This window comes from Rhinolophus hipposideros (genome assembly GCF_964194185.1).
Source record: "Rhinolophus hipposideros genome assembly, chromosome: 5".
In the NCBI taxonomy this organism is placed as follows: Eukaryota; Metazoa; Chordata; class Mammalia; order Chiroptera; family Rhinolophidae; genus Rhinolophus; species Rhinolophus hipposideros.
The window spans coordinates 92475811-92488545 of NC_138051.1; the positions used below are offsets into that span (position 1 = coordinate 92475811).

At 48.3% G+C, this 12735-nt stretch overlaps 1 protein-coding gene across 3 annotated transcripts in view; it reads left to right on the top strand.

Annotated features, from left to right (window-relative positions):
* Positions 1–12735, top strand: part of SLC24A4 (solute carrier family 24 member 4) — a 136179-nt gene that overhangs the window by 94625 nt on the left and 28819 nt on the right. For 2 of the 3 annotated variants that reach the window (XM_081048890.1, XM_081048891.1), the window contains exons 8-11: positions 1671–1696; positions 3250–3303; positions 4897–5039; positions 9751–9920. In XM_081048890.1, coding sequence (XP_080905016.1) covers positions 1671–1696; positions 3250–3303; positions 4897–5039; positions 9751–9920 — 393 coding nt within the window. The remainder of the gene's footprint in view (positions 1–1670; positions 1697–3249; positions 3304–4896; positions 5040–9750; positions 9921–12735) is intronic. The other variant, XM_081048892.1, reaches the window with a different exon arrangement.

Here is a 12735-nt window from a genome sequence, read left to right on the forward strand (position 1 = left end):
GAAAGTTACAGATAAAATAATTTACCTACACACAATTTCCAAAAATCAACATAACGCCCAAAATATACTATAAAGAACAAGTGAAAGTAATTTATAACAAAAGAATACCTATTTTCGTGTGTAAAGATTTTGGCATGAAAATGCTAAAACACTCAGATGCCATCTGTTGTCCCCATGTGGAAAATCTCTGAGCCTGATAACTACCAGCTGAAACTGAGGCCAGGGGTGTCGAGCTGACTGCACCTTAACCCCCATGAGCGGTGCCAGTTCTGATGACATGATTTTCCAAACTTATGATGACTCCTGATAAAATCCTAAAAGAGCCAAATACAATTATTCCTCCTTTTGCATGACAGTTACCTTACTAGAAAATGAAATATTTATTAAAGCCATGTAAAAATACTTTGATTTGGGTAATGCAGTTAAGTTCGAGGCTCAGGTTAGTTAGTTAGTTAGTTAGTTAGTTAGTTAGTTAGTTAGTTAGTTAGTTATGTCACTTCCCTGAATATTTAGAAGACGTTTAAGACTTGTGCCAAATGTGGAAACGCTTCTCCAATAGAACCATTTCACATGTTCTAGGCTGGCTAACACCCTTGGCTTTCACTGCTTCTGCATGTCAGTAGCCCTCCATTGGGTTGTACAAACTAAAAATATCTCTGTAAACATCCCCCAAGTTCCCTAGGTGGTGGCGCTGGTCTCCCCTCTGTTGAGTGGCACTTCCTCAGAGCATTGAGTTTGGAGAGCCTCACAGTGATTGCCCGGCCAAGACAACCCTCTCGGAAGGAGCACCCCAAAGCAACTCCTGTGTGTGCTGCCCGCCATGACAGCCAGGAGAGGGGTACAATGGGCCCAAGTCCACAACGGCCCCCTGGCCTCTCCTGGGGTCCCATATAGGGACCCTCATATCTGCAAGATCACGTGGTGGGCACAGCCCCTCCACCTCCCTGTCCACACTGGGCCTGGCTGGGAGCTCACAGGAGTTCTCCCCTGGACCACATTCATCTATGTCACATGTTGAAGATGCAGGCGGGGTTGTTGGGCAATGTTAGCGCCCAATTACTAGGAAGTCATGGTGTCCCCACCATCGCCCCTGGCCTCCTTTCAAATGATACAAGTGGGTCCTTTGCCCTCAGAATTTCCAAAGGGGTTACTCTTTATTTTTAAGAAGATGGCACTCCTTCTCTCTCATACACACAGGCACCACGAGTAGGTAAGTAGGAAGGTAGGTAGGTAGGTAGGTAGGTAGGTAGGTAGGTAGATGATAGATAGATAGATAGATAGATAGATAGATAGATAGATAGATAGACAGACAGACAGATAGATAGGTGTATTTTCAGTTTTTAAGATTCTTGATCACAGCAACTCTGTTCTGACCGTGAGGGCAGGCGCCTGCCAGGTTGGCCCCAGCAGCTACTTGGACCATAATGAAACACAGGCCATTTCTTGGGGAGTCCCACGTTACGCTGGGCTACAGCTTGCAGCACCTGCTGACCTAGATTTCAGCTAAGGCAAGATCACCCTCTGCAGTTGAACCCAGAACTGGAGAGAGGCGCCCAGCTTTCTGTAGAACACATAATAGCCAACATGTATCTGCTCTAGGTGCTTTGTGGTCTGCGTTTGTTTTCTGGAATAAATATGTACCCCCACCCTTTGTTTCTTTTGCCTTCTAGTTCATATATGATGAAGTTATTGTGTGGTAAGTTTCTCAAGTTTGTTTCATGTTTTTCCTTTTTTGTTAGTAATCTTGTTTGATGGGTTCCTTGCATCTCCTTTAAAATTATTTTTACAAACATAAGCTTATGAACTTGTGAAAGTAAGAAGAGTATCATTCTAAGCTGTCATGCCTTTATTTCTCCTTTCAAAGTGACACAAGTTGTTTCCCTTAATAGTCCCACCCTGCCAGATAGCAAGATATATTATAAAGCTGAAATAGTGAAAATGGTAGGGTATTTTGCATGGGGATAACCAGATGGACTATGGAACCGAGAATCTAGTAATGGGCCCATTTCTGGGCTGGGGATATGACAGGTATTGTGACAAGGCAGTGAGTTAGGGAGGGGGTCTCAGATACTGCTGGGATAACCAGGAGATGTCAGGTGCTTGGAAGAGGGAGTAATTAATAACTAATTGATTAATGGGCAGAGTTCTGAACAAGATAACATCAGCTCTCTCCCTCACACCTTATACAAGAATAAATTCCAGATGAATTAAAGATCTCAGTAAGAAGCAAAATTAAAATAATATAGAATAAAGCATAGGGACTCACCTTCAAGACGCTGAGATGGGAAAGGATTCCGGAGTTAAGATATATATGGCACAGACTTGAAAGAAAAGGTTGATGTTTTTACTCTATAGGGCATGGCTGTATCTCACATGCATGCACCACAAAAATGTTCTCGTCAAGATAGTGAAACAGACACTGACCCCGTATGTGACCATTTGTGGGAATATAGTCAGGAGGCCGGACGTGAGCGGGTGCATGCTTCGGGCCCCCGCCTGGCCCCTAACCCCCATTGGTAGATGGAGTTGGGTGGGAAGGTGCTCAGATTGTCTTCATGTCCCTTTGTAGTCCTTGGGTTCTTGTCAGCAGAGGAGGAGCTCCCCAAAGGACTGTACCCCATGCCGGGCACATTGACAGCCTTTAGTACACATTTCTCGGATGAATGAACAAATGGAAGCCGAAGCTGTGTGGCTCCTCAGAGGCTTGTGGTCAGAGCCACAAAAACCCCACTGTGCGTGGGGTTCGGGGCTGTATCTGCAAGACAGCAGTAACTGTGTGTCCCACAAAGACCCCCACCCAGTATTTTCAGCCCAGGAGGTCCTGTGCCCCTTCTTTAGGCAGTTTTAGGACCCTTTTCCCCAGCACCCACAGCCTGTCTGCTCCTTGGCAATCCTCATGTGACCATGGGCCTCCTATTGTCAAATCTGCATGACTCCAGGCCACTCACCTCCCTGAGTCATGGGATATGGTGGCCCTGACCCCTTCTTTTTCTAGGGGAACTCGGCCTGAGTCCTGCAGATCACAACCTTAGTTTTCTGTCACCAAGAGGGCTTTAGTTTGCAGGACAGCCATGGGCTGGGGTGGCTCACTCACATGCCTGGATCCCAGGTCCTGGGTCCTGGGTCCTAGGTCCTAGGTCCTAGGTCCTAGGCCAGACCCTGGGGATGGGAAGGTCAGAGCACATCCCTCCTTGCTACACTCTCTGTACCTCCATACGCTCTAACCACAGTCTGCTTTCTCTCTTTGAGGTGGGAAGGCCTGGTGCTTATCATCTTGTACGTGTTTTACATTCTAATCATGAAGTAAGTGCCCTTTCTCTTCTTCTGGGCTGTCTGACGCCTCGATTCACATGCTGCTCTAGCCTTTTGTTAGAGCAGGGAACAAACTTCCACTACACCATTCAGTTACTATAGGCCAGCCCCAGTTCTCCGGGGGACACCCCACTGGCGGCGGCCAGAATGGAGGAGAGATGTTCAGACACCGTTTTGGGGTGCTGTCTACACCAGGCCAGGGAAGTCAGGGCTGGTGGGTGGAGGACAAAGCTGCCCCCAAAATGAGTAGCAAGCGAGGCCCTCTCTCCCACCCTACTCCATGGCCCAGGGTGATCACTCTTTTTCACTGTCTATAATAAATCTCCTGATAATTTCATACCACTCTTTGAAAGGGACCATTAGCCTCACTTCTGTTCCAGGCTTCACATAAAGCTGCCTCTCGGGGCTGCTGCTTTGCACAACTGCAGGGGGCGCCATTCATAGTACTGAAGATGCAGACACAGGGTCTGGGGTTGTGTACCTTTGGAGCCTTCTGGAAGCTGAACGTCAGAAGCATCTCAGAACTATCCATGAGGAGTATTATTCAGCCATAAAAAGGGAAGGAAATGCTGTTCCATGCTACAGCATGGGTGAACCTTGAAAACATGATGCTGAGTGAAATAAGCCAGTCACAAAAGGACAAATATTGTCTGTCCACTTACACGAGGTACCTAGGTCAAATCCATAGAGGAAGAAAGCAAATTAGAGACTGCCAGGTGCTTGGAGGAGGGAGGAATTAATTAATTGATTGATGGGCAGAGTTCTGTTTGGGATGCTGAAAAGTTTTGGAAATAGATACCAAAAAAAAAAAAAGAAAGTAATAGATACTGATGACGGTTGCCCAACACTGTAAATGTAATTAATGCCACTGACTTGTGCATTTCAAAATGGAAAATAGAATAGCCAATTTAATGTATATATTTTTCCACATATAAAAACAAAAAGGAAAAACTACCCATAATCTGAGCCATATTCAGGTTTTATTTTCTTCATCATATCTCTACAGGTAATTAAAAAGAAACACAACACTGAGTTGTATGAGGTTATGAATTGTAATGTTTTATAAAAATGGGTGATAAAGTATCCAGCTGCAGGAGAATTGTCCGTAAAAGTTCTCTCTGAGTGCCTTTTAGTGAGACGGGCAGCCAGGGGGTCTGAGATGGAGAAAGTCTCTTCTCTGGGGTGGATTGCTGGGTGCAAAGAAGGCCCTCTAAGACTCTCACTTGTGGGGGAAGGACAGGCCTGCTAATGCCTCCTTCGAGCCTGTGCCTGAGGCTGGGCTGAGCTTTTATAAGGACAGGCTTGTGATGTGCAGTAGGTAAGTAGGCATCGCTCATTTTCTAGGGCTGACGGTTTTTATGTCACTGGAAGCCCACTAACAGGCTCCTCAGACTGCACTGCTCTCCAGTTCCTTTCAAGGAACTCTGTCAGCTGGTTGAAAAGCTTCGGCTCCCCAGGCCCCTTACTGAGGAACACTCCCAGGGCCACCTGACCTTGTGTAGGAATGTGGGGGGGTGGGGAGGCCCCAGCTCTCTCCCCTGCCAGGTCTCTCCCACAGCTCTGACCTCCTGCTTTTGCTTCCAGGTACAATGTGAAGATACAGGCCTTTTTCACCATCAAACAAAAGACCATTGCAAATGGCAACACAGTCAACAGTGAGCTGGAGGATGGTAATGATTACTGTGATAGTAGCTCTGATGACCCTTCCATGCCATTGCTGGGGCAAGGTAAGGCTGAGCAGACAGGAGTGGCCGAACAATGTGGTTGGAACCACTCTTCCTTTCTCTGTCCTGCACACACACACACACACACACACACACACACACACTCCCTCTAAATTGTCACTCTCTCACCTTTGGTCACAGGACCCTAAATGAGGAGGCAGAGTCAGTGTGGATGTTGCTCAGATTGGCATTTGCTTAGGTGGGAAAAGGATGAAATAAAAATCAACAACAACAAAAAAATAATCAACAGTCATGCCCCTGAGGATTCCCCACACTGCCTGAGGAAGGTTCAAGCTTTTCTGAGAGGCAATGAATTACACCTCTATCCCATATAAAAGGCCAGCGACAGGAAGCTGAGGACTTGTGGTCGCAGGGCAGGCCCAGGTCTCCCTGTGATTTTTCAAATGCCAGGCCCAGTTCTGGAGAACTCTGTTCTGAAGAGACCCCTGGCTCATTGCCCAGAGGAACAGCAAGGCCAGGAAAGGTGAGCAGTTGCTGAGCAGGAAATCTCAGACCTGCCCCTGGGGGCTGCAGCCTGGTCTCAGCTTCTCTTTGACCTTGGGGGGCGGGGGAGTCCTGGCCTCCTAAGCCAGCCCCTGTCACCTCTGTCAAGTTTCCCAAATCATCTAGGCCTGACCTGCTGCTGCTTTGGAAACCTTGTCTTAATCCAGCCCGTTACCAGGGGATTCCCTCTGTGAGGCAGCTGCCAGGAAGGTGGGCGAATTCACTCTCTTCCCCGCCGGAGACTAGTATTAAGGCCTGGATGGATTCCTGTAACGAGGACATAGAAAAACAGGGCTTAAGCCACATCCCTCAGTTCCACCCACAGTGTTGGTAAAGGTGAGAGCCAGGGACTGACCACCTAAGGGGTCTTTCTCCTTTGTCCCCTGTGGCCCTGGGAAAGTCAGTCCTTTTAGGTAACTTTAATTCTTTGTCATGTCAATGGTAAGGCCAGGTGGTCACAGGGGAGCCTGTTTGCCTATGTCTGGGACATGTGGAGGCCAAAATCTGCATTCCTTGGCCCCTTCGCCAGTCTCCCCCCTGGGGTGGAGCAGGGTAGGAGCTCCCTCCCACATGTGTTTTAGGCAAGTGTGTTCTGTCTCCTCTCAGGTTGTGAAGGATGAATGGAGTGAGAGATGAATCTCTTCAGACAGAAGGAAGAAGCCTGCTTGTGCTAAGGGTGCAGGTGCGGCCAAGGCCACAGCCTGGCTGCCAGAGACCCACCTGTGAGAGACAGAAAGGCCATGGCCTGCAGAGGCCGGAGCTGTGCCTGCGTCCTGGCTCTTACAGGCCTAGCAGGCTACCCCAGGGGAGAGCCCGTTTCTAGGACAACCTCCTCAGAAGGGGAGGGAACTATATGGCTGCTGTTTTGGAGTTGGGCTGCACAGACATACCGTCTCTGAGGTCTTTATTGCAGGTCCCCACACAGTCTCTCAGGACAGGCTAATTCCTTCCCTGTCTCATACGCAGAGATTAGTGCTCGGGGGTCCTCTGGACCTTCATGGCCATGAAAAGAGATTCTGAGTGGTGAGTGGGTCAGGCCAGTGGAAAGTGCATGCCAGCCCCAGAGCTTTCCAGCGGGTGACAGAGGAGGCCATCCCCAGTGCCTTGAGTGAAGCATTCCTCACGTGCAACATGGCGGGACCTCAGCTACTTACCTTTCCAGGGACGTCAAGCTGTCCTGAGGCCGCTGCCCGGAGGGGCCTTTTCTTGAGCTCTTCGGGGCATTGTCACCCTCACTTTTGGACCCATGACAGTAGGACTGCCCCACAAGTTTATACTTGCCCGCAAATTTCTAAGTTCAGGACAGTTTCTAAAAAAAATTGGAAGATTAGACACAGGACTGTCTTTCAAGTGCAGGAAAAGGAGAAAGTGAGACCTCCCTCCAACTTTATCAGGGTGGATGCTTTTAGCTAAAGGACGCAGTAAAAGGCCTCGGAGGGTGCAGGCCTGGGATTAGAGAGCTGGGAGGCCCAGAACTGTAACCTTAGGAGTTTTCAGTCCCAGCACATGAAGGCCCCTTCCCTCCCCGAGGGTCGTATTACTGCAGGGCACTGTCCCCTAGAGGCAGAAGAAGGAGCTCGCAGTCACACCCCAGGGGGACTGAGAAGAATGGGGCCTCCGGAGTTCACCGTTTCTAATAGTGTTGCCACCAAATCTTTCTACTCAGGTCCCCACCTCACCACCCCACCTGAGGAAGTCAGACTGCTGGCTGGTAGATTCTTTCAAGAACACACACACATACCACACACACCAGACACACAACACACACACACCACACATACACACCACACACACAACACACACACCATACAACACACACACCATACACACCACAAAAAAACCACACACATACCCCACAGACACACCACACACACACACACACACACACACACACACACACACACACACTTTGCAGTTATCAGCTTTGTTGTTTCTCACATAAAATCAAATTTTTAACCCAACCTCTTGACAGGTTTTAGCCTTTTCACCACCACTCTTATAAAATGCCTTTCATACCTAATTGTGCTTAAAGGTTATGCAGATCAGCTCACCAAATCAACTCGGGCAGTTTTCTCTTTTTTCGGGGCAGGGGGTGAGATCGTGCCCACAGAACTTTGTTCTGTGTTTAGTTGTTCGGGATTTTTCTAAAATTTATACAGATTTTTCATATCACACTTCAGTTCTGCTCAAGAATGCAGAGCACAATATACCGCGGAAAGGTCCCGAGGACCCAGGCAAGAAGGCACTCCATTTCCCACCACTGCTGGGAGTCCACCTCACTGGTTATTAGCTGGCCTTGGACAGCCAAGCCACCTTGCCCACTGGCTGGGCACACTACGGAGTGTCCCCAAGCTGCCCTGACCACAGCTTTGACTTAGCGCAGAGAGGGAGGGTGCAGTACCTGGCCTTGGGCTGAACTGCCAGGAAAACGTGCTGTAATTGAGTTACCTTCTGGCCAGCCACCCTTGGCTTGTACGGACCACCCTGTGCTGCCACTTGGTGGGCAGCAGGCCCCAGGACAAGGTGCCCAGGTGCCACGTAGCGTGGCTCTTGCCTTGAAGCCTGACACTCTGTAGGCTCCCTCCTTCTGAGCCCAGTTGTTCCCCCAGGTGGTGCCTGGGGCAGGGCTGGTTCTGTGGTCTGGACAGAGGCTGGGGCCTGCAGCTGTTCTGCTGGTTTCCACCCCCCCTGAGATGGAGGGTCCAGAGTGGGGAGGATTCCAGCTTTCCTGCAGCAGGGAGGGGTGGTGGGCACAGGGACTCCTGCTCCTCAGAGTGGGACCAAGCCATGGAATTCAGTCAGCAGAGGGGCAATCCCGAAGGCCAGAGGCTGCGAGCATTGAAGCCCCCACGGCAGGAGCTCCTCTACTAACACCCACCTTCACATCACCCCCCGGCATCTTGGCCACCATCAGGAATGCTGCCCCAGATTCTCGGCACCCACTGCACGCTAATCATCTCTGTTGGCCTTTGTCTCCTTAACTCTTCTCCTCTTCTAAATTGTAAGTAACCCGCTTTTACCCAAGCGATAACACGCATTAAAAAAAATCCACACGTCCAGCACACTAGCCTCATCGAAGGTTAGTGTCTGTCTCCGAAAAATGCATGGTCTTCTTGGCTCTGTTTCTAACCCACACGCCTCCTGTCTGCTGAACCTTACTGCCTGTTGGGTGAAGGTACGTGTCTCGTGTGTGTTTGTTCCTATTTGTGCCATTAACTCTCGCGCGGGTTCGCTCTGACTGCCCCTGGTTACCCGATGAAGGACATTCACTGGGAGCTGGTGAACAGTGCAGAGGGACAGGCATCTGTGCTCTGACGGCTTTGGAGGCTTCTATGGCTTCATCTCCTTCTGTGTGCTGTGTGCATGAGTGTTTCTGTCACGAGGCCCTCCCTCCAGGGCTCTGGAGTTAAGATGTCGAATCCCCCACGCTCCAGCCCTGAGCGTGTTCATGAAGGTGGCAAGGAAGAGGTCTGGGCCTGGGGAGATTGGTTCTTCATCCTCATGAAGGGAAGTATAGGGTCAGAGACAGCGGCCTTCCTGCTGGAGGGTAACAGTTTTACCAGAGGTACTGGGCTCGCCCAGCGGCTCCCCTTCGGGGTCTCAGTTGCCTCATGCAGGGCCTGTGAGCCGAATCTCTGTCCCCACTGCCTGCCTCAAGGAGAACAAAGTTAAAAGGCACCTCCTGTGCGGGGCGGAGATGGCTCCTCAAAGACAGAGCAGGTGGCCTTGTGGGAAGTTCACAGCCAGTGCTCTCTGGTGCTTTCCAGCATTTTCCATTCCAGGAGGCCCTTGTCAATGTATAAGTTTTGTCTGAGCCTTTGTCATCAGGGTAAGAAAGGTCCCTTCACAGTCATGGTGAGAAGTGGCAGGGAGCCTGTGTATATTGCCGGTAGACTTCCCAGTGAGGGTTAGATGAGGAATTAAAAGACCCTTGCAATTAGCCAAGACTGGGTCCCAGAAGAGAGTGGGCATCGATTGGCAGGGGCTGCTTGTGAGGGGGCCTCTAATGGGGGACCGTGGGGCTGTGTCTAATTCTCCAAGTCGGCAGATGTTTCGGAGCCACTTGACTACTGGCAGGAGCTGAAGCTAAGCTCCCAGGTGGCTGCCAGCTGCCAAGACCTCAGCCTAAGAGGTCTGCAGCATCGCCCCAGCACTTGGGTATGGTCCCCAGGGGGTCTCAACACTAATCTTGGCATTGTGCTCAATACAGTGAAGGAGGAGCCGCAGTACAGCAAAAACCCAGTGGTGATGGTGGACGAGGTCATGAGCTCCAGCCCTCCCAAGTTCAGCTTCCCGGAAGCGGGCTTACGCATAATGATCACCAATAAGTTTGGGCCCAGGACCCGACTGCGGATGGCCAGCAGGATCATAATTAACGAGGTAAGTTTGCTTAAAGGACCATGAGAGCCAATGGCTCTTAGATGGGTTCCGGCACTTTGAGGCGGCCCTGTCTTGTCATTACACTTCCTGACAAGACGTCCTCTGCCAGGCTGGCATTTAACACACCCCTGTTTAAGGAAGGAAGCCCAAACATCACCAAAGACAGCAAATGATTCAATCCAGAGCGATTTTAAGGCAGGCAGCAATCAAATACCATACCGAGATATTTCACTAAGTATTTTGTCAGGCACTACAGTCAAATTAATTAGAGAAAGGCCAGTCTGAAGTATGGATTGTTTCTTTAAAATGTTATTTGGGGTGAAAAAAATGACTACACACCTGTTCTCTATGGATAAAACAAATAGAAGGAAACTGAGACACTGGTAGATGGAGTTACCTCTGCAACTTCGTTTTCACTATGTACCCTGGTGGTATGCTTGAATTTTCTACCTCATCTCTTGCTCATTTGAAAAAAAAAATTAAATAAGATTAGTATTATTTAATGTACCAGCAGCACAGCAGAGCTCACAGGCTTATTGCTTACCAACATTTCCAGTCTTTGCTGCATGTGTGTGATTGGAGTTTTAAGTCCTTCTCCTCAGACCCAGATACTTACCAGAGAACTTAGAGATAATAATCAATAGTTAGCACATGGATTCTATGCAAGAATGAGACTGCACAGTGTTTAAAGGTTTTCTGTAGTTTGAACATTTCTTCTTTGATTTCATACGTCATATACCTTCTCAGTGGAAGATAATATTAAGAAAGGGGAAAATTGCCAGCTTTGAATCATTCTGAACCATTTTGGTCCAAATCAGTAAAATTTAAATCAACGAAATTTTACTGAATTCTGGCCATTTTTCATGAGTGTGATAGTTTTACGTTCTGGGTGCTAGGGGTGGGAGAGGGATTTGAACAACTCTTTAGGATTTTCATGGCACACGCAGCCAGGGAAATGACGGGGTTTTGATGAGCCAGTAAAATGCTGGTTGTCATGCCCCCAAATGTTATAAGCTGCTGGGAAAACCTTTTTTCCACCTTGTTGAGATTGGCCAGCCCCTTGGAAGGCAGCAAAGGGAACTAAGAGGCTGGGCTCAGGAGAGGAAATTCTGAGTTTTCATTTTGCAATAGCCATTAACTCATTTAATCTTCCTGGGCCTTAGTTTCTCTCTCTGAAAGTATTGGGCAGGATGCTTCTAGCTCTAAAAATTTCAGTGACACACTGAAAGGTATGCCAGGGCACTAAGCAGTGTCTTTGGGGAAAGTCATTGTAGAAAGGGAATGGGGGAGAATAGAACCCCCAAAATTCCCAATTTCAAGGTTGTTTCTTAAGACCTTTTGGTCTCATTTCCTCTTCAGTCCTTGAATTCCTGAAAGTTACAGACAAGTTTGCAAAGTTCAAATTAATCTATGGTAGAAGTGTCCTTATTTTGTTCATCGTCAGAGAGGGTTTGCAGGGGATGGGTGTTTGGGGAGGGGGATGTGAGGGGCATGAAAAGAGAGCTCTGTTCACCTTCACTTCAAGGTTAGACCTGACCTGACGGCCCTCACCCACAGCCACGGTGATGAATTGTCAAGAGGCCCAGAATGTCACCTCCCTGAGTTTCCCATCACTCCTTGTGAACTCATCCCACCTGGTCATCCACCTCCTTCATCCCCACAACTCTCTTCTCCTGCCCTTACACCTGATGATGGTCATTTTGAGCTGCTACAACTAGCGGTAATTAACTAAGCACCTGCTGTAGCCAAGCAGGTGCTGGATGCTTTACCTGTGTTGATCTTCTTAATGACCTTCTGGGGAACATGATGAGATTTCCAATTGATCTATCGGAAAGCTGAGGTAATTTTCCCAAAGCCACACAACTAATAAGAGGGCAGAACAGGAATTTCAACCCAAATCTGAGTCTGAACAGCAAAAGTAGAACTCCGTCGATTCTTAGTGGTCAACCTAGTTCACGTCCCCTGCACCCTTCCTTCTGTGTCTTTATTCCCGCAGTAATATCCAGCCCCTTCTTGGGTTGCTTCTTCCATGGGGCAGCCCTTTGGACATCAGGCAGCAATTGCCACCTCTAATTTTCTGTTTGACTCTAAACATCCTTGGAACCTCTCACCCTCCTGATGTGACAGGGTTCCAGTCTTCACTATCTAGTTACTCTCCTATGGAAACCTTCCAGTTTGTCTCTCTCAGCATGTGGATCCATCACCTCCATTGTGTTGTAATCTATGCCTCTCTTAATACAACCCCAGATAGCTTTAGATATTTTTTCCAGGTACAATTTTCTGTTTATTCCTATTAAGCTAGAGTTATAACTCCCTCCCATCGCTACCGTTCATGTTGCTATTAAGTCATGCCTCCCTCCTTGCAATTCTGTCTTTGCACAGCTAATTTTTTGGTTTTTTTTACTGCAAGGATGATCTGTTATGTAACCCTACTTGGGTAGCAAAATGTTACGCCTCTATGTGTGAGTCTCAGGCATAGATCACTTCTCTCTATTTTGTGGGTTAAGTGTTGTGGACATGAAGGAAAAAAAAAAATTTTAATTTCCACCTGACCCTAGACTTCATGGTTTTGGAGTCCCTACCTAAAACTGACATGAAAGCAGTTGAAGGGTCAATTCCTCTTTCTTTTAGAGGAATAACATGCTTCCACTTTAAGTAATAATGACTTCTTTTTTACTACCAATAAGCATAAGGATAGGTTTTAGGCACATAGTTATGGAGTATTGCCTTAGACACATTTACTGACAGCTGGTCGCCTGCTGAAGTACTTGGGAGGGGTCTGTGTGTCCATTGTGTGACGAGCATTACCCACAGG